Raw genomic sequence first — 22,157 nt, forward strand, 5'->3', positions numbered from 1 at the left:
CAACCAGATGACTACTTAAGAGGCTGGGGTCAGAAATGGTATCTGGAGGTTAGTAGGCATTGGGGGAAGTTAAATGTAATTATTTTTTATATGCTTACAAGAAGTTTGGAGAATAACCTCTTGTGGGAGGGGTTGTTAGTTGGTTGGTTTGGTGGCCCTTTCGACCCATGTAATTTCTGTACAGAACTAGAGCACTGAACTGGTATTTCATAAATGTAAAGAAATATGGGCTACAAACTTAGGCGAGGCCATGCTCAGCTTCATCGCACCTAACTTTTAAGTGCCTAGAAAATCACTGGGACTCAAAGCCTGAGTTTAGCACAAAAGCCAGCATGCTAGGTGATGCCTTGCCTAAACTAGCCAATGGGAGATACCAAGCCAACAGTTTATGCTAAGCCCCACCCTTCTCAGAGACAGGTACCTGTCTGGGCTGCAGGGAGGCACCTCCCTCCACTTGGAATTCTCAGGCTTGGTCTACACTACAAATTTGTGTGGATATAAGTATGTAGCTCAGGGGTGTGGCTTCTCCTGTTGACATAGCTACCACCCCTGTGTCAATGGGAGAAGCTTCACTAAGTAACACAGCTGCACCGGTGCAGCTGCAGCACTGTAAATGTAGACAAGCCCTCAGCTGCAACCCCTATGCCATTTTTGCAAGAAGCCAGGGAGGAGAAGGGCAGGAGGACAACCTCCCTCATAATAACTTTTAGCCCAGTGGTTAGGGTACTCACCTGGGATGTGGAAGACCTGTTTCCCATTCCCTATGGGAAGGGATCTGCTATTTCAAGTGAGTGCCCTAACCACTGAGCTATAGGAGACTCTGATGTGGGGCTCCCTCACTCATCCTGTTGAAGTTGTTGCACTGTGGCTAAATAATTACAAAATTCAATGCAGGAAGGGGACACCTACTCCCAGTGTGCTAACCACCAGGCTACAGAGTCTCTCTCTCAGCTGTTCCACTGTGGATACATTAAAGAATCATTGGGCCAGAGAGGGTTATCTGCAAGACCCCACTTTCAAGAATTAGGAGAGAAAAGTTCAACCACCTTTCGTTTTCTGTCACCATGCACTGCTTCCCTCCACCCTTAGCTTCAAATAAGATAAGGGAGGGAGGAATCAATTTTTTTAAGTGGTCAGGCTTCCAATTTTGATTCAAACAGTGAGCTGAATTCATCCCTGGTGCAACTCCTTTAAATCATTAGAGTTATCCAAGGGGTAAATTTAGGCCACTGAGAACATCTGATGGCTTCTCCCCTACACCTCTTTTATTAAACATTTTGATGGGGAAATCCTGAATTTGTCAGCCTGATATATCACAGTTACTACACTGACAGATTGTCATCAGTAGCTTGAGTTGGGTTTGACATTGCCTGACGTTCTATACAATCTAAATCTGGATGATGGCAACTCCTCAGGTTTCACAGATATGCTAGTAGAGCAGAGACTGATTCTGCCACCTTTTTCATGTTGAGTACATTCTTTCTACTGCAAGTTGCCCCATTTATTTCAGCAGGACTACCTGCAGATTTAAGGTAAAACTCGGCATAAAGGTGATAGGAATTGCTAAATGCCTGAGTCTGAGTGACCTGTCCAAACAAAAGAGGGCAATAAATTAGAATGACAATGGCATGACAGGTTTCAGAGTGAGGAGCATACATATTTGCTGTCCCATCGGTACCATCAACTCAGTTTCCAGTACACTAGACACAGCATGAGTGAAATGACCTAAAAATCCACAAGCCCAGTGCAAGAACTAGAAAGCCTCCTTTAAAAGAGGGCTTGACAGGTATTCTAACTTGGAAAGAACAGGTGATTAAAAGTTTGTCTCTCACAAGACTGACAAAATGCATAAATAGGTTGACTAAGAGATGCTCTACTAAATACAGTCATGTAACAGTGCCCTCAAAATGATCTGTGTAAAAAGAATGAAACCTGTGACAGCCCTGACGACTACATTTCACTTACACCTTCGCCTCTGCTGCTGGAAGCCGGACTCCTCCTCTTGAAAGTATTTCTCCTTACCATTTCTACTGTTTAACAGCCATCTGACCACAGGGACACTTTGTACTGATTACGAGATAGTTTACTGCCAAAACAACCCAACCCGGGCAGATGCAAGACCCCTCCCCCACCGACAGATAATAGTTCTCTGAAAAACAAAAAGATGCATTAAGTACTAACACTCCTTTCCTGGATGTGGTAGCCAGACTCGCACGCCTGAATAGGAAATACTGTATTACCAAAAAATGCAGCTGCCATTGGCTCGGGAGCAGTGATTGTTTCTGCTTCCCTCACAGTAGCCCATTCGGACACTGCAAGAGCTATCAGGCTACCACGCTTCCCCCTCCAAAACCAGTGCAAGCCTGGCTTCAGGAAGCACTACAGCAGCATAACGAGACTTGGCATTGGAGGGCAGCAAGGAGAGCTCACGCGCCTCCAAAAATCGCGCTCAAGCTATTCATTGGCAGGACACGCTCTGCAAGGACTTGCCAAAGTTCGTGCAACTGAAACTCAGGCCAGTAGTCAATGCAACGCAACAAATACCCGGCCCCCTGTAGCAGGAGGGACCGCTAAGCAACGCGAGGAACCTGTCCTTTGCGTGAGCCGCTGCAGCGCCAGAGTTTTCACAATAAACACAACTGGTGCGGCGACCTGGTCGATCTTTATCAATGGAGTGAGGGTAAGAAAGCCAGGCGCACCTTCCTTCCCCGGCAGAGGCATAGGTGCTGAACTAGGGGTGCCGGGTTTACAGTTTGGTCAATGGCTCTCAGTACCCCACTCTCCCCCCACACACAAATTGTCCCCGCGCTCCTAGGCAGATGACCAGAAATAACTGTTTGCAATTCTCCACAAATGCCTCCACGCACCCCTGCCCTGCTACCCACCCTGCCTGTCCCAGCGCTGCTCTGGAAGCTGAGGTGCTAGAGCTTTGCTAGCCCCTCACCGGCGACTGCGCAGCCCAAGAGCCAGCGGGCGCAGCTGGTGAGTGCTGCCCCTTCCCTCCCCGCACTCGCTTCTGGGAGCGGCGCACCGGCTCCCCCTGCACACGACGCGGGCCGTTGTAGCGCGGACCCCCCTCCCGGCAGCGGCTAGACCACGCGGCGCAGTCCCACCTGTTGCAAAGCTCAGCAGCAGCACAGCGCCCGCAAGCTCCCAGGCCAGGTAAGAGCCTTTCATGCTGCCGCTGCGCTTTCCCCGGCGCCGCGCTCCTCGCTCCCCGCGCGGCCACCAGCCTCCCGCGCGCACAGACAGCTCCGCAGCAGCCGAGTGCGGGAGGGAGAGAGCCGGGAGCGCACAGCCACCGCCACCCCCAACCTGCTCCTCCTCCAGCCACGCCTCTGCCCTGGCCCCCCTCCTCCCGGATCCCAGGCGCGGGCGGCTCAGGCAAGCCCTGCCCGCCGCTCGCTCGGGCTTCGCGGCTGGGGGGGCTCAGAGCCCCCGAGTCTCACCCGGTTCCAGGGCCTCCCTCCCTTTCAGCTGATGCCAAGGGCGGGCCAGAAACTCTGCGGGGGGAGATGGCGCCGTGTGTCAGCGAGAGGGGCACAAAAATTAACGGGAATTGGCTTCATACGCTAGAGAACAGGGGAAAGTATCCCGGGAGCCCGCCTAATGCACGCGGCAGGGGCGCTACAGCTGCGCCGCATGGAGAAGCGACCAGCCAGCAGCTTGGTCATATATTTAAGCCCCAGCACTCATAGTAAACTGAGGGCGAAGGGCATATTAATAGGTAGGATCGGCGTCAATCCTGCGTGTAGCCTCCCTGGGACTTTTCCTTTTTTTGTGTATAAATATAAAATTTATTCAATATAGTGTTTCGAAAAATAAGTTCATATCATCTCAGAATACAAATAAAACACTTAACTGTAAACTCCTGTTAGAGTACAACAACTATATACCTTAGGTCTCTTTGGTTGGGCCATAAGCACAAACACCTTTGACCATAGGCTTTGTGTTCTATCACCTAATGGTGCAGTAAAGACTTCTGGTTATTCTCTAATGCATACATTCTGTAAAGATTTAATCTTTGTTGTAATGCACAATAAACCCATATTGACAACAGAAATAACTGGTTAGTTCTGGGCAAACAGTACATGCAGCAAAAGAATGAATACCCTTTGAATGCCAATCCTTAAAGCCAAAAGATTCACATGCTCCTTGAGTGTAGAAATGTAAGAAGGTAGTTTTAAATTATATGAAATACACCAGTGTTAGGGCAGGATTGGGCCCTAGAAAGAGAGCTCCTTCCTTAATAAAAAGAGCTACAGCTAAACAGAGTCACTTTCCTTTAAGCAAGAACCTGTCATACTTTGGGATCAAATATCTCTGCCACAGTGAAAAAAGGGAGGAAATTCTTTACAGAAATGAATATAAATATACAGACATAGATACATTTTTTGTATTTTATAAAAATAATTATACGCTGGCTAATATATAATACGTATATATACCTAAACATAGACATAGGTGTTTAACAGCACTGAAATTCCACTCAGCTTGCCCCCCATAAAAGTATCATAGAGCGATTGACACTAGACAATCAAGACAAAGCCCTACTAATTCCTACATGCGCTCACATGCAGCAAGAACTTTTATATACTATTAGACATCCAGAGAGAGAAAAGACACGCTTGGGAAGTGTCAAAGAAAACTGTCAAAAAGTGTAAAAAAAACCCCCAAAACCTTGTTTATTTTGCATCTGGATGTAGAGAGGGAGATAGGACAACTTTTAACAGGGAAAGTACAAACAGAATCAATGTGGACTTTTTAAATTTCACGTGTGTCAGTAAAGATCAGAAAAGTTATTGAAAGTAAGTTATTCATTTTCTTTTTTTCCAAAACTGTCAGATTTTTCCAAGGTTAACAGCATTGTCCCATATGGTCAGTCATTAGATCAAAGTCTTGTCTTGCATGTTTAAAATGGCTGTCTCAATTTCTCTGTTTTCATTTTAGACAACTAGTCTCTATTGCTGGGCAGATCCTGCCTTTGCCTGCAAAGGAGAATACATTTTTTAAATCAAATAGCATTCTTTAAAATCACATTTCTCACTAGGAGTCAGCCTCAAAATTAATTTCAGAGGGGAGGGGGATTTTAATAACCAAACTTTTAAAAATTTCAGTACAAGTCTATTCACTGCTACTGAGGAAGAGGGTATCTCAGACTCCCTTTATATCTAATTTATAAAATGCTTATTAAAGCCCATTGTCCCTATGATCTTAAATCAGTATTGCCATTTTAGTCAAAGAGTTTTCCAGATGTCAAAAGCATAGATACAATCTTCACTAGATCTTTAAAAACTATAAAAACTATATCCTATTCTTAAAGATATGTCTTGTGTTATCACATCCATGGTACCCTATTATAAAAATTGTCCTATAAGTAGAAGCTTAAGCAGAAAATGAAGGTTCTAAACTTCTTGATAAAACCTTTGTGAGTTTATAGTCTGCAATCTATATTAAGAAAAGAGAAGTCCTTACGAACTACAGGGTCCTGTGTTTTTCCCCTTTGCTACATGTCCGCATAGAAAATCCTGTGGAAGGCTATAGTAATAAGTTTCAGTCAGTAAGGGGTACTGTAACCCAGTGCAGTGAATTTGTTTGAAAAGATTTGCAAAAAAGTTATTCTTCCCCAAGTTTTTTTCACTCCTGAGGATGGTGTGTAAAGCAAAAGACCAAAATAACTTAACGTAACAGGAAAATATACAGAAACAACCCATTTTAGTTACAACTGAGTCCTGTGACCAGTGAGCGTAGAACTCTGCCTTCACAAAAGCATTCTGCCTCTCATAGGTGTACTTTTGTATCATTTACTCAGTGTCTGATTGGGCCTTCAAATTCTAGCCCTGCTACTTCATTCTATTCTGTGTCAGGTCTGAACAAGGAATTAACTCTTTGCTTGCTGGAAATCAAGTCAGCCCTTTACATACTGTGACAGGTTCTGTTATAGGTCATGAAAAATCCTTCTGGGATTTCTCCCAGACGAAATGCTTTGCATATCTAAAAATCTAAATAAGTTATTTGAAAGAGGTTGTCAAGCTTTTTTCCTTCTGAGGTGATTAGATCCACATGAGACTGAGTGAACTCCTCCAATATTTTCCTTAAATTACATTTTTTGTGAATGAATTACTTTGGTAAATTAATCAAGGGAATATTTCTATCTGCATATAAACTGCAATAAAAATACTCTGAAACCAATAAACATAATAAAATCCTTGATTGATCTGATGTACATCGGAAGAGTGAGTAAGGGAATAGAGCATTTGCTTCTTGGCTATATGCTCTTCCTACTTGTAGCCCCGTGAGCTGAAAAGCTAAAAGCCTGTGTTTGCTTAACACATTTTAATTTAGTTATTTAGTACTTAGTAAAGCTAAAGATGTGCCAAATAAAGCGCCATCAGTGTTTGTCTAGTCCCATTTTGTTTATTTAATGGAGATTTGTCAGTTCCTCTAATCTGTCAAAAAAATGGGGTCAGGGTTACAGAGTTAACCACACCTGGGACTCCTCTTGGTCTCACCGAGCACATCCCCTCTAGGTCAGGCTATCATGTGATTCCCATTCTCAGACTACGTCTTTGTTGTAGTTCCTGTGCATCAACCATGATTACTTCAGCAGATCTGATTTACATCCAGATCTACAATTCTATTCCCTCCGGGAGCAATGATAGTGGTAACCAGTGACGAGACAGCCTTCTTAAATCAAAGTATTGTTTTCTCTGAAATGCTAATGTTCTAATAAACAGTTTAGACTGTACATAAGTCTGGCTTACCAGGTGACTCTAACTTCTTACAGATTCGTCCTCAGGACCTCTCACTGTATCAACCTGTCTCCCTGTCAGAGCTCACTAACAACTTCCTGATCAGCTGCTGGTAACTGATTCCTTCAACAGAAATCAAGTCATGTTTAACTGATTATAGCCCTAGGCTGCTGGAACAATTTGTGTAGTGAGGGTGCTGAGAGCCATTGAACCATTGAATGCATCTGATGAAGTGAGCTGTAGCTCACGAAAGCTTATGCTCATACAAATTTGTTAGTCTCTAAGGTGCCACAAGTACTCCTTTTCTTTTTGCGAATACAGACTAACACGGCTGCTACTCTGAAACCTGTCATTGAACCAAACTGTAACCCATATATAATGGAAACCACTTCAAGCTGCCGCACCCCCAGCACCAATGTATAGCCCTTTGCTCCAGTAATTCACAGCCTTGGCAAAACAAAGTTTGCCATTTACTGGAGACAGAAAGTACGATCCTCAAAGCTAACAGCTTTCTCCATTGTCTTTCAAGTGTGTGCCTGGATGATCTTAGCTGGAATCATAGGCCTTATCTACACTACCAAGTTTTGTCAACAAAAACTGCCTTTTGTCGACAAAACAATGAATGCGTACACACTGCGATGTGACTTTTGTCAGGAAAAATGCCCAGTTTTGGTGACAAAATACAACCACCCCAATGAGAGACATACATCTTTTTCCTCTAAATTTTTCTTGACAAAGTGCCAGTGTAGACACCACGCTTGATTTCCTCACTTTAATTGGCCTTCAGGAGGTGTCCCACAATGCCTATTGTGACCACTCTGGTCAGCAGTTTGAACTCTACTGCCCTGCAGCCAGGTAAACAACCATCCACTCTTCCCCCTTAGAAGCCTTGGGAATTTTTGAAATTCCATTTCCTGCTGGATCAGTGTGGAGAGGTCTCATCACATCTTCCTAGGTGACCATGATGGGTTATCGAAGCAAACGCTATCCTGCTTGGACCACTGCAGAGCTGTTGGATCTGATCAGTATATGGGGAGAGGAGGCTGCGCAGTCACAGCTGTGCTTGAACCATAGGAATTGGGATACCTACGGGCACATTTCTCAAGGCTTGTGTGAAAAGGGCTATGATTGGGACATGCTGCAGTGCAGAGCGAAGATAAAGGAGCTGAGGCAGACGTACCATAAGGCGAGGGAGCAAACCATCGCTCCGCTGCTTCACCTAAGACCTGCAGGTTCTATAAGGAGCTGGATGCTATCCTCAGTGGTGACCCCACCTCCACGAGCCCCGTGCATACTTCAGCAGGCCTGGAGGCAGCAGAAAGAGGACCTAACCTGGAGGATGAAGTTATTGATGAAGAGATGGAGTTAGATGACGATGTGGAATTCCCGGCGGGGTCGCCCGGTGGGGCAGGCAGCCAGGAACTGTTCTCCATTCCAGAGGTGTCTAGCCAGTCTCAGCAATTGCTCTCTGGTGAGCAAGAAGCAGGAGAAGAGATGCCTGGTAAGTGGCTGTGATTTGTGTAGTGTGGAGGTGGGTTCAGGATATAGAAGTGTGGAAGGCTGACTGTGTTTCTGTGAGCTGGACATTTCCCCGTGTAGCTAATCGGTGCGGCAGAACATGGTGTTGATGGACACCAAGATCTCACGGGAATCCTCCAGAGAGAGATCTCCAGGAAAGTTTCCTGGAGGTACTTGGTAATCCTTTGCTGAAGGTTCCATGGCAGAGCAGCTTTGTTCCTTCCCCCATTGTAGGAAACTTTCCTGCACCATTCAGCAATCACTTGTACAGGGACCAAAGAGGCACACAGGCGAGCAGCATAGGGAGCAGGGCAGAAGCCACAAGCATGGAGTAGATGTACACTCATTTCCCTTCTTACCCTTAGCAGTGAGATATCTGCTAGAATGACCCCCGCCTGTGGAAAAGTGTGGCAGAATTTTATAATTTTTTCCCTAGTCAGCCGCACCATGACCCTTGCAGAGTGTGTGCTCTTTTCCCCATGTGGAGCGCCTCCCTCCCACCACACCAACACTCACCGGGTTTGGGTGTTCGCAGAGATGTGTGCCTGCCATGTTATGTTGCAAAAGGTGTATTTAACTGAAATGTTTCAATGCTGTGCGTGAATTTAACAATCCTGCTTCTGTGCATTGTCCCTTATGCTTCAGCAGATGTGGCCTTCAGGAACACCCCCCACACCCCAGCTGAGCGTCTCCACCAGATAAGAAAGCGCCCAAGAGGCAGCAAAGAAGACATGTTCCATGAGTGCTCCAATGCAGAGAAAAGGGAACACAAGGAGTGCTAGGAAACCAAACGGCAGGACAAAAAAGAGAAGCAGGAGTTTGTTAAGGACGCAACTGAGCGGATGATTAAAGTAATGGAGGAGCAAACACAGATGCCGAAGTCTTTAATAATGCTGCAGATTGAGCAGATCTGTGCCCGCCCTCCCCTGCAGCACATTCAGAACTCTTTTCCATGTCTCCCCCCCTTCCCCCAACTCCACTTGCACATTCCTTTCCACTTTCCAGGACTTCTCGGTTTCCCCTTCACTCCACCTCCTCGTGCAACTTTCACAATGATAGCTGGACCTACACACAGCTGTGAAAGTCTGCCCTTCCCTGGTTCCTCCTTTCGCACCAAGCATCTGTGTGTGTTTGTGCGTGCTGTTTCTTGTGCAGTAAAAGCAAAGTTTTCGAATGGTAACTCATCTTTATTTGTTTCCTACAAATTGAGATTGCAGGCACTACGAATACATGCACAGGCATTTTAATCATGTGCTTACTGGAATGCCAGGCCCCAAATGTCACCATTCCTTCCTAGGAAAACTACGTGTAATCTAACATTGAAGCACCAATCACAGAGATATACGTTACTGGTTCTCATTTTCAAAGTGTTGTCTCAAAGCCTCCCTGATTCGAATTGCCCCCCTCTAGGCTCCTCTAATAGCCCTGGTATCTTGCTGCTCAAAATCAGCAGCCAAGCGGGCTGCCTCAACACTGCACCCCTGAGCAAACCTTTCACCTTAGCTTCACAGAGATTATGCAATGTACATCACGCGGCTATGACCATGGGAATATTGTCCTCATTAAGGTCTAACCTGCCATAAAGGCATCACCAGTGCACCTTTAATCCGCCAAAGGCACATTCAACTGTCATCTGGCACCTATTCAGCCTGTTGTTGAACTGTTCCTTACTGCTGACCAAGTGTCCCATGTAAGGTTTCATAAGCCATGGCTGTAAGGGGTACGCCGGGTCTCCCAGGATCACTATGGGCATTTCAACATCCCTCACTGTAATCGTCTCGTTTGGAAAGAAAGTTCCCGCTTGTAGCTTTCTGTACATGCCGGTGTTCCTGAAAATGTGTGCGTTGTGCACCTTCCCGGACCACCCCGCATTGATGTCAGTGAAATGCCCATGGTGATCCCACATTTAGTCAATTGCAGGACTGGGCCCTAATGTCTCTGCCCCAGATTAGATGAGGAGTGGCTTTCTCTGAGATATATTGGGCACTTTCACCATTCCTCTCGCATATCCTTGGCACACGGTGGGTTTCTGGGACTCCTGCAGGCTCCTCATTCCCTTACTGGATGCTACAGGAGGTCCCTCTGCAAGGGGTTTTGGGTGCCAGTGGAGGGTGCGGTCCTGGGAGTTGTGCAGGCTCCTCATGGTCACTTGCAGGGAGCAGGAGGTGCTCCACCTCAGCAGCACCCTGGGCGTTAGCCACAGGAGAAGGAAGTGGCCGCTGTTCACAGAGAGGAGCAGTGGCCATGACAGCAGTCAGTCCCTGAAGTCGTTCGGCCATCTGTTCTAGCAGCCTCTCCATTAGGGAATGCTCCTGTTCTCTATGGTGTGCCTCCCGCTCTGTGAATCGATTCATCAGTGTCTCTTCCTGCTGAATGCCTGATCCTCCTGTGCCCTGAGGAGCTCAAACTACTCCTGGTTCTCTGTGTGTGTGCCAATGAGCAGCTCCTTCAGGGTCTTTCTCTGTCTGCCTCTGCTGTTTCTAAAATGCTGCTCCTGCCCTTCTGGCAGAATGTTTTCCCTCTCACCAGTAGAAGGTCCTGCCAAATCTAAGACAAGGATGGCATTTTGTTTTTATTCCCTTTGGAAGAAGCCAAGAAATTCCCCTACATGACATATCTTTGCTATGGAAGGCCACAATATTGTTACTTTTCAGCATTCCAGGAATGTGACTGTTAGTCTATCTTTGGTTCTCAGAAAACTTTTGCAGTCCATGGGGAAGAAGCAGAGGCTACTAATCGTAAGATATATATAATAATATTTTCTGTTAATTAAAATTGTCATAGTGTATCAATGGGAAGGTGGCAGTTCCTTCCAGGGGTTATATTACCTGTTTGCAGATTTCTTCTTTTAAAGGCCAACAATTGGAGACCATAGCAGTTTTCAAGGTACCAGATATGGAAAAGAGAGATGGCTTTCCAGTCCTTTGGAGGAAATCTGGCAATCTATGCCAGAGAGATATTTCTACTAGTGGACACCCCTCTACATATTGCTGAATGGAGGGTTTTGGTCAGCTATGAAGGAGGAACAAGCAGATTTCCACTGCTGTTGAATCTCAACCCCCACTACGCCAGAAATTTGCTGAAACCAAGGGTTTGACCACAATTTTATTTTGTTCCCTGAAGTTTCAGGTCGTCAAGCCCCTGGCCTCTCTGCAGCAAAGGAACACCACACTCTGTTTATCCAACTGCCAGAGTGGCTCCTTCTCCCACCCGTTTCCCCCACCATGTGCAGCATGGCTACATGCAGGCAGAGGACAGATAGCTGGGACAGGGATGGTAAAAACTTTGTAATCTTCCAAGGGAGAAAGGACTAGCTTTTCCTCAGACAAAACAAAGCGTCCCCTTCCTTTGACCACCCAAACCCGCCCCCAGCTCTGCTTTGTATGGGGATGGTAAAATTGGGGAGAGAGGGAGAAGCACTGCAACTGTGTAATCTTCCAAGGGACAAAAGAGAGCTGATACGAACTTTAAACAAGCTACTGTAAGTTTTCTACAACTGTCCCATTCCCAACCAGCACCTTTCTAAGCCCACACACTCCCTTCCCCCAGTCCACAGGACCCTAGGGCCATCGCTGCCTGCATGCTGGCCGAGAATTGCACAGTCACAGGGTCACGATTGTTCATGAATAATCTGTTTTATAGCTTCTGCCAAATGCATAATGGTGGTTCATTAGAAATCAATAAAATCATTGATTTATAGCCAGGTCTTACTCAGGGTTCATGTAAGGTTGAAGCAGAGTGGGGGCTGGGCTTAAAATCAGGAATGTAGTGCCAGAATGAGAGGTAATATTGATAGGGGTCTGTTGTAACTTACCAGCCTTGGGTTCTGATTCCTGCCATGGCTCAAGGTAGTCCATGAGCTTGTCAGGTGGGGCTTCCTCAATTGGCTCCTACACACAGAGGTGCAGGATCACATGCTCCTTGTCCTCCAGGTCTTCCAAGGCATCCTCCACGGTCCCTGCTGCCTCCTCACCCAAGTCCTCATCGGGATCCCATTGGACAATGAGGCCAGCAGGGATGAGGAGGGGGTCATGAGCCACTTCAGGATGTGTACTGGGAGCCTATTACAGCACTGGGTCCTGCTCATCATAGAAGGGGTGTGTACAAATGAGCCCCCTGGAGCGACTGTTGGAATCTTTTTCCCTTCTGTGCTTGATGCATTCAGAATCCACTGGGCCAGAATCCGCTCCAGCCTCTGTGAAATTTCCTAGTACACATGTAAGTTCCTGCTGCTCTGGGAGAAGTCATGGAGGACGGTGTACTCTGATCACACACAGATCAGCATCAGGGAGTCGTCAGTGGGCCAAGCGGCTGTTCTCTCAGCAGAATCCATGTTCACCTGTATTGATCAAAAGAGTGCAGTGGAAAGCTGTTCTGAGGTGGTCAGTGCAGCTCGCTACTACCTGTGACAAGGAGGGATAAGGACCTTTATAGAATGTGTCAGGATCACACAGAAAAGGGTTTAGTGCTTTGTGGGAATGGGGCGGGAGGGAGGACAATTGAAACTTGAGACCTGGTACATGCCCTTTACCCCACACTGCACATTGGCATGGGTACGGGACCATGCCACAGCCCAAGGCGTGTACTTACTTATCCCCCTCGAGCATGCTAGCTTACTCACCTTCAGACACTTGCGTGTGGGATTTAGATGTGGAAAATAGGGAGGTTATGGCACAACCACGGGAATTGACATGTACACTTGCCAGTGTAGATGTAGCCCTACTGTTATCAACAACCTCAGCAACTGGGTATTTTTAGGAAGCCTCCCATCTGCTGACTACACGCTACCTTGCTTAGTTTGTGCTAAGAGACTGGCATGTGATCTAGTAAAATACAGGCTGTGTCTGTGTACTTTGCAAGCTTGCTAGGCAATGCTTGCAGACATTGAGTGTTCCATACCAGTTAGTGACTAAGTAGCTCTATCAAGATCTATTTGCTTCCCATACTTTACAAGCTCTATTCAGTGTGTATGGGAAACTTTTCAGATCCTTGAATCAGATTCTGTGGTCTACAGAGCTTACATATTCTACAGGCATACTTCAGAATTTGTCATTTCCTTTGACTAAAGAGTAAGGCCATGTCTACACTAGAGACCTTACAGCAGCACAGCTGAACCGATGCAGTTGCGCCACTGTAAGATCTCCCTTGTAGCTGTCATAGGCACCGACTCCATGGGTGCTCCAGCCTTGGAGCACCCACAGAAAAAATTAGCAGGTGCTTAGCACCCACCAATAGCCAGCTCCCCTCTTCCCCCAGGCCTCCCACCCACCAGTAGCCCCGCCGATCAACTCCTCCCTCTCTCTCCAAGGGCCTCCCATCTGCCGCGATCAGCTGTTCCGCAGCGTGCAGGAGACGCTGAGGGGAGGAGAAGCAGGAATGGGGTGCACGCAGGGGAGGGGGTTGAACTGGGTGGGGGTGGGGCTTGGGGGAAGGGGTGGGGTGGGGGTGGGGCGTGGAGCAGGGGTTGAGCACCTCCGGGGAAAAGAGGAAGCTGGTGCCTGTCGTAGGCGCTGTATGCTGACAGGAGAGAGGCATGATTAAACCACCCCCAATGAGCGGTGGAACCTATGTCAGCGGGAGACTGTCTCCAGCCGACATAGCGCTGTCCACACTGGCGCGTCTGTCTGTGTAACTTATGTCACTCAGGGATATGTTTTTTTAACACCCCTGAGTGACATAAGTTATACCAACAAAAGTACTAATGTAGTAGCCTAAGATAAGTTGTGCCTCCTCATTTGGAGGCCTACTAGAGTGGAAAGGGGATACAGGGAGTTTTCTTCTTAGCCCACATGTACAGAGGCTTCCAGTGCTGGGGAGTACAGCGGATATCGGGCTACCAAAGCACTGATAACCACAAGTGGGAATGTATTTTTGTGGATGTAGGTTCTCCAGAATAGCTACTTTGGAAGGAGTATGGACCTGTCATGCAAATGTATTAAGGGACTATTCCCATCATGTTCTCCCCGGGAACCATTAAATATTTCAAAGGCATAATTCTTCCAGGTCTCTAGTAACCAAACTACAGCTGTAGAACAATGCAGTCCAGCAATGCCCCCAACACTTCCCCTATACACCGTCTATCCTAGGAGCGGGGCACAGGAAATATTACATTGCAAGAGATGGGGTGTTAGCTCTAGAAAACAAAATTCCAATTTGGAAAGTAATTTCATTCTGCAAACTTGAAACAAATGCCCGCTGAAGTTTTAGTTGCACAGGGGATATTTCTAGAGGGCTGTTACTCCTACTTTCTGTCCCTCTTTTCACTGTTGGAGTGATGTAAACAGGCATAAGTGTAACAGAGAATTATGCTGAATGAGTTTGGACTGGAAGTTTGGACTGCACAAGCCTTCCTGAACAAGTTATCTATATTCATTAACACATGCTCAATTTAAAAGTTTTCTGAAAAGACCACCATGCACATTACACCTTCTGCACTGCAGACAACTTGAATTCACATGCTAGTCAGCCTTGGTCCTTTTTGCACTATGCAATTCACTTTTGTAACAGTAGCTAGTGAAAGGTTTCAGAGTAACAGCCGTGTTAGTCTGTATTCGTAAAAAGAAAAAAGAAAAGGAGTACTTGTGGCACCTTAGAGACTAACCAGTTTATTTGAGCATGAGCTTTCGTGAGCTACAGCTCACTTCATCGGATGCATAGCATATCGTGGAAACTGCAGAAGACATTATATACACACAGAGACTATGAAACAAAACTTCCTCCCACCCCACTGTCCTGCTGGTAACAGCTTATCTAAAGTGATCATCAAGGAGGGCCATTTCCAGCACAAATCCAGGTTTTCTCACCCTCCCCCCCCCCCCCCCCCCGACACACATACAAACTCACTCTCCTGCTGGTAATAGCCCATCCCTCTTTGAAACCTCTCTTTATAATGCGCATGATAATCAAGGTGGGTCATTTCCAGCACTAATCCAGGTTTTCTCACCACCACCACCCCCACACACACACACCCCCCTCCAAAAACCACACACACAAACTCACTCTCCTGCTGGCAATAGCTCATCTTACAATGTGCACAGCAATAATCCAAGTTTAACCAGAACGTCTTGGGGGGGGGGGGGTTGTAGGAAAAAAACAAGGGGAGATAGGCTACCTTGCATAATGACTTAGCCACTCCCAGTCTCTATTCAAGCCCAAATTAATAGTATCCAATTTGCAAATGAATTCCAATTCAGCAGTTTCTCGCTGGAGTCTGGATTTGAAGTTTTTTTGCTTTAAGATAGCGACCCTCATGTCTGTGATTGCGTGACCAGAGAGATTGAAGTGTTCTCCGACTGGTTTATGAATGTTATAATTCTTGACATCTGATTTGTGTCCATTTATTCTTTTACGTAGAGACTGTCCAGTTTGACCAATGTACATGGCAGAGGGGCATTGCTGGCACATTTCACAGCTAGTGAAATGGAAACAGGGTTTTTCTCCTGTTTCATTGAGGATGCAACAGACATAGTGAGACACACTTCAGTTGTAAAAGGAAACATTTTTATGGGGTGACTTCTTGTTAATCAACTTACTGCTAATGACAGGTTTCAGAGTAACAGCCGTGTTAGTCTGTATTCGCAAAAAGAAAAGGAGTACTTTTGGCACCTTAGAGACTAACCAATTTATTTGAGCATAAGCTTTCGTGATGCATCCGATGAAGTGAGCTGTAGCTCACGAAAGCTTATGCTCAAATAAGTTGGTTAGTCTCTAAGGTGCCACAAGTACTCCTTTTCTTTTTACTGCTAATGAATTACACTAAAATGTTCTACTGTTCTTATTTTTACTGATAACCTATAAACATTTACAGTACAAGAGAAGATTTAGATGTTCAAAATAAAGTTAGTATTTTTGGACCATGACATCAGTTTTTATGGCATTTCAGTCTATTTTAACTACAATTAAAAGCGCTTTTTAAAAAGAACTGTGTCTAATTTCTGTGCTACATCAAACCAGACAGCAGTGGATATTTTTACTTTAAACTGGAATATCATTAGAGTGAGTACAAGGCATTACTGTAACACAGCAAACAAACAAACAAACAAACAAACAAACACACATTACTACAAAGTTATGGTTGAGAACTTAACCACACAGAAGTCTGGAAATTCAAAGTTATACTTCCCTGGGTAACTACTGTTTGGCCTACTTCCATATAAGTACCACTAAGTATGTTGTTATAATGCAGAGGATTTTAAATGTATATTTTATATAAAATATGCAAGGCGAGTAAATTATAGCTGCTATGAGAACCACAATTTTGAAATACCTGACATCGATGAGATTAAATTTTCAACACACATTTTATGTAGAGTTTAATCAGATTCAAAAAAAGAAGAGGGTGCAGAGGAAAAAACTCAAGATCAAAATGCTCAGTCTCTGCAAAAGTATTGTGTTCAACATAATGCCAGGGGTTTGGGAAAACATGTTAGGGATTGAATTCCTCTGCTGTGTGGTATAAAGGAAATTGTTATCTATAACCCAAAGGGAAGACTGTGCCATGACAGCATCTGACACCTGATCCAATGTGGTGAAATTAGAGTGAAGTGAGGGCGCTCGGCAAACCCCAAGAGGCACTTTGCAGAGTTGGGCTCCAGGAGTACTTGGATCTCTTTAGTTTGGATTTACAGGATAGAGACTACACTCAGAATTTTGATCTATGATGGAGATGGATACTGATGAGATGCCCAAGCCGATATTGGTTTCTTAGAGCTATCAGCTGTTTTTGATACCATCAAGCCTGACTAATTTGCAGATCCTCACAGGGGTAGATGCAGCCACTCTTGCATTACTCCATGCTCTTTCTGCAGCAGGCCTCTTCTGGAGGTGGCCTTTAAAAAGCCACTGCTGTCCTGGAGCTCTCCTCATACCAGCCCAGAATCAGTACCAGCAGGGCAACAAAGAAGTTGAAAGGCATTGCAGCACTACTTCCCTAACTCTCATTAGACTGCTACTGATTTGTCTGGGGACTCTGGGACCCAGTGTCTCCATCATCCCTGTGGGCCTCTCCACCTCCAGGAGCATCCAGTCTTTCTTGGCGTGAGCACTGACCAGTCCTTTTTCTCACAGAATAGTCCTTACACTGACCCTAGTGAAGTGGGAGGCACTCACTGCCTCTAGCGTCCCCTGTGGTGTCATCAACTTTCTCACCCAGTTTACCAGATCTCAGACCCTTATATCACCCTTGGTTTGAACTAATAAATTGCCCTAACAGCCGAGATGCCTCTGTTTATTTTGATTTTTCTTGTCTTCACCCTTTTCCCTCCTCTTCCCCTCCACTTCTATCCTCCCTTCCATCTGCATGCCTCATCTCCTTTCACATTCCTTTACTGAACTGATTTCCATTCCCTTTCTGGGGATGTCCTGTAAGCTATAAGCTTAACCAGTTATGGGTATTGATTTGAATTTGATGAGGCAAAGATGAGGATAAATACATACTGCGGTCCTTAAAACATATCTTTGCTTGCCTCTAAAAACTGTATAGCCATACTTATCAGTTATCCTGGGCCAACCAAGACAAAATATCTTACCCCCTCATCCATATAAACCTTCAAAAGCTAAGAGAGTTACTTATATCTTTTTCAATCACTTTAACTCTTGGTAAATGCAGGGCATTCAGTAGATACCATGATTCCTATTTTGGTTTGACATTTTTCTATTCATTGAGTAAAGATGAATAGTCTTAATTTCTGTTTACTATCTTTGGTTTCTTTCTTCTTTGTGGGGTTGGGGGGGAAAGCGGGTTTCAGAGGAGGGGCTGACTTCTATACTCCAGTATAAATAATGATTTCATAATTATTTCTGATCTAACCCTTTCAAGATTTCATGTGATTCTGTCACATTGAGGAAGTGAAAGAACAGGGATAAGTTTGTGAATAGATTTGGATACCCCCGGGCCTCAGAGTGGAGAAAATCTAGGTCTACACAGTCATTTTCTGATATGAAGATTTCAGACACATAAGCATCTGGAGCACTCATTAATAACAAGGAACATTCTTTCATAGGATCTGTCTCTGGAAGAGACACTTTGTGCCCTGTTCTGGGAAGAAGACAGTAGCAAACACTAGTGGTGACTATTAAACCAAGGGGACTAGAAACAGCAGCAATAATAACATTAATTAAGAGAGATAGAATCTTAATTTGTTTAACGTGGTAAAGCTAGCTGAGTGGAAAACAAAAGGATTTGATTTTATTGATATCTGCAAGACAAATAGACAAGCTAAGAGGCCTAAGAATAAATATATTTCCCTGCGCTACCAGATGTATAATTCCATGGAAACAAACACTGAGACATAAATTTCAAAATGCTAGAGGGCATTTCTAATTTATCAGCATAAGAAAGAAGGAAAATAAGTATAAATGTCACAGAAGCAATAACTCAAATATAAAGAGCACGCATTGTGTTTAAATCTTATAGATAATGTGCTAAAGATTATGTTGCACACTAATAAATAACAGTGCACATTTTAAAGTGGCAATGTGTAAATCATGCCACAGGAACCAAAAATATTAAACAGTTTTAGGTTTAAATGATAGTCTAACTAATATACTCTTCTGTTGAGTCATATGTGGTGTAATTCCCACTCATGTTAAAGAGACACTGTCAAATTAAAAATAACTTTCTCAATTTTTTATTAATCATAAGTAATACCTAAGGCTCCAATCCTGCAAGTGAATCTGGGTAAACAGAACCCCTGCACCTTGGCAGAATCCCCATGACTACATGGGGTAGGCCTAGGTCTACTCCAATTAAATAGATTAAAGAAAAAGTTATTTTTTACCCAATATTTTTCTAGTTTGCATACTTTGACAGCACTATTTTATTCTTACTGCTCTCTAATCAGTCAGTTTTCCTGGTTGTTTGTCTGGATATTTCCCACCAACACAGGGAGATAAAAATATTATAAAAATAAAAGGAAAATACAATTGTATAATCTTCCAAATATGGTGAGAATTGTGAGAAAATATAGTACTTGAAACTCATTTAAAGAAATGGACTGGATTTCAAGTTGATGATGTCTCTTCAATGAGAATAAGTGGTAAAATCATCAACAGTTATGGGTATTATTTGGGAGGAGTAGGTCATCCAGGATCTCCCCCCATGTTTCACTCTACTTCCACACCCTCAGAGGCCACACTTTATGGAGACTTTCCCAACTAGGGAAGGGATCTGGATGGAGCTCCTTCTGGAGACAGTCAGTCCTTCTCCAAACTTCAACCCAAGTAAGTCACTAGAGAGTGATACAAAGCGCAGCCTCCACTCAGAATCCTGGTCCAGATCGTCAAAGGTGTGGGAGTTAGGCACCTAAATACCTTTGAGGATCTGACTCCCGGTCTTTCCTGACCTGGGAATAGGGTTGCCAGGCCTCCAGGATTGTCCTGGAGCCTCCAGGAATTAAAGATTAATCTTTAATTAAAGATTATGTCATATGATAAAACTCCTGGGAATACATCCAACCAAAATTGGCAGCCCTACCTGGGAAGCAAGGGATCAAACTCAAAGCCAAAGCTCCAATAAGCCTATGTATAAGTATTTTGTTCAACACACTCCCAAGCCCTGAAAACAATTGGGTTAGATATTAAATTCCTCCTTTGTCTTGTGTACTAAGCTGCGCTGCATATTCTGCAAACTGTTTTGTTAAATTATGTACATGTTTTTGTGGAAAGTTTTAAAGGATAACAAAGGATCAAGTTACCCCCCTCTCTCACAGATGCTCTGGAAAGGGCACTGAACTCTCAATTCAAACATGTACAGGATCAGAATGGGCAATGGAAGCTCCTCAGTGTGACAGTTATCTAACCTTAGACATTGCCTACCGTATTGGGAATCAACTACATTATAATTTATTATCTTTACCCACTGCTGTGAACTGGCTCTGGGTGCACATCCTGTGTGTCAATTTGCCTACACTTCACTGGTCTATATTTGTGCACCAAGCTTTCCAGGGCCTGCTTATATATCAGTTCCCACAGAACTCTTCTGAATTAAAATAATAATGCTTTTAATCACAGGAAGATATTTGTGGAGGAAAGGGGAAAAAGACGGGGGATAAGTGAAATTTCTCCAAAGATCTAATAGACAAGTTAGCAACAATTAGTAGTAGCACTTTCCTAAAAGCAGGCACCATGTGCTGTAACCTGATGCAAATAATTGTTCCAGCAGCAGTTATATCTGCAAGTAATTCCTGAACCTTCACAATACAGATTTTCAGATATATTTGTTTATGGCTGTGGCTTACTGAATAATACAAACAATATAGCAGTATAACAAGCATGAAGCAGGACAAGAAAAATATGATTAATATCAGGATCCAAAATCTAATTTGTGTATTATATGTCCTCAAATCACCCTTTGCCTCTAAGTTACACATTTGAAATCAGGAAGACATAGCTGAATTTTCATTATCTTTGGATGCTCAGCAGTGTATTTTATATCTAATATAAAATGCTCGCAAATGTTTCATTCATATAATACACTGCTGAGCATCCAAATATATATAGATTTTCTTTGGTAGAATCACCAAATTAGTGGTTGAGGGAACACAGTAAAAGTAATACAGATTTAAATAGAACATTTGATATGGTGCCTCACAAAGTCTTAACTCTCAAAATTAATTCAAATTAGCTTGGATGTAAAAATTGCCATGCAAACTGAAAACTGAAGGCACTAAGCGTAACCAGTCTATGTTGTTTGTAGTGTTGTTGTAGCTGTGTTGGTCCCAGGATGTTAAAGAGACAAGGTGGGAGAGGTGATACCTTTTATTGGATCAACGTCTGTTGGTGAAAGAGACTAACTTTCAAGCTACACAGAGCTCTTCTTCAGGTCTGGGAAAGGTACCCAGAGTGTCACAGTTCTGAATAACATACTAATCCACAGAGACCTCCCTACCAACACTACAAAAAGAAGGATTCTAGGTGGACTCCTCCTGAAGGTCGAGACAGCAGACTGGACTTCTACATAGAGTGCTTCCGCCGACGTGCACGGGCTGAAATTGTGGAAAAGCAGCATCACTTGCCCCACAACCTCAGCCGTGCAGAACACAATGCCATCCTCAGCCTCAGAAACAACTCTGACATCATAATCAAAAAGGCTGACAAAGGAGGTGCTGTTGTCATCATGAATAGGTCGGAATATGAACAAGAGGCTGCTCGGCAGCTCTCCAACACCACTTTCTACAAGCCATTACCCTCTGATCCCACTGAGAGTTACCATAAGCAACTACAGCATTTGCTCAAGAAACTCCCTGAAAAAGCACAAGATCAAATCCACACAGACACACCCCTGGAACCCCGACCTGGGATATTCTATCTGCTACCCAAGATCCATAAACCTGGAAATCCTGGGCGCCCCATCATCTCAGGCTTTGGCACCCTGACAGCAGAATTGTCTGGCTATGTAGACTCCCTCCTCAGGCCCTACGCTACCAGCACTCCCAGCTACCTTCGAGACACCACTGACTTCCTGAGGAAACTACAATCCATCGGTGATCTTCCTGATAATACCATCCTGGCCACTATGGATGTAGAAGCCCTCTACAACAACATTCCACACAAAGATGGACTACAAGCCATCAAGAACACTATCCCCGATAATGTCATGGCTGAACTTTGTGACTTTGTCCTTACCCATAACTATTTTACATTTGGGGACAATGTATACCTTCAGATCAGCGGCACTGCTATGGGTACCCGCATGGCCCCACAGTATGCCAACATTTTTATGGCTGATTTAGAACAACGCTTCCTCAGCTCTCGTCCCCTAACGCCCCTACTCTACTTGCGCTATATTGATGACATCTTCATCATCTGGACCCATGGAAAAGAAGCCCTTGAGGAATTCCACCATGATTTCAACAATTTCCATCCCACCATCAACCTCAGCCTGGTCCA

The 22,157-nt window shown here is 44.5% G+C and overlaps 1 protein-coding gene across 1 annotated transcript in view; it reads right to left on the reverse strand.

Annotated features, from left to right (window-relative positions):
* Positions 1-3,280, reverse strand: part of KIT (KIT proto-oncogene, receptor tyrosine kinase) — an 80,006-nt gene extending 76,726 nt beyond the window's left edge. The window contains exon 1 of the mRNA XM_074951392.1: positions 3,114-3,280. Coding sequence (XP_074807493.1) covers positions 3,114-3,177 — 64 coding nt within the window. The 5' untranslated portion in view covers positions 3,178-3,280. The remainder of the gene's footprint in view (positions 1-3,113) is intronic.
* Positions 3,281-22,157: the final 18,877 nt, after the last annotated feature.

The sequence above is a fragment of the Natator depressus genome, chromosome 4 (genome assembly GCF_965152275.1).
Source record: "Natator depressus isolate rNatDep1 chromosome 4, rNatDep2.hap1, whole genome shotgun sequence".
NCBI lineage: Eukaryota > Metazoa > Chordata > Testudines > Cheloniidae > Natator > Natator depressus.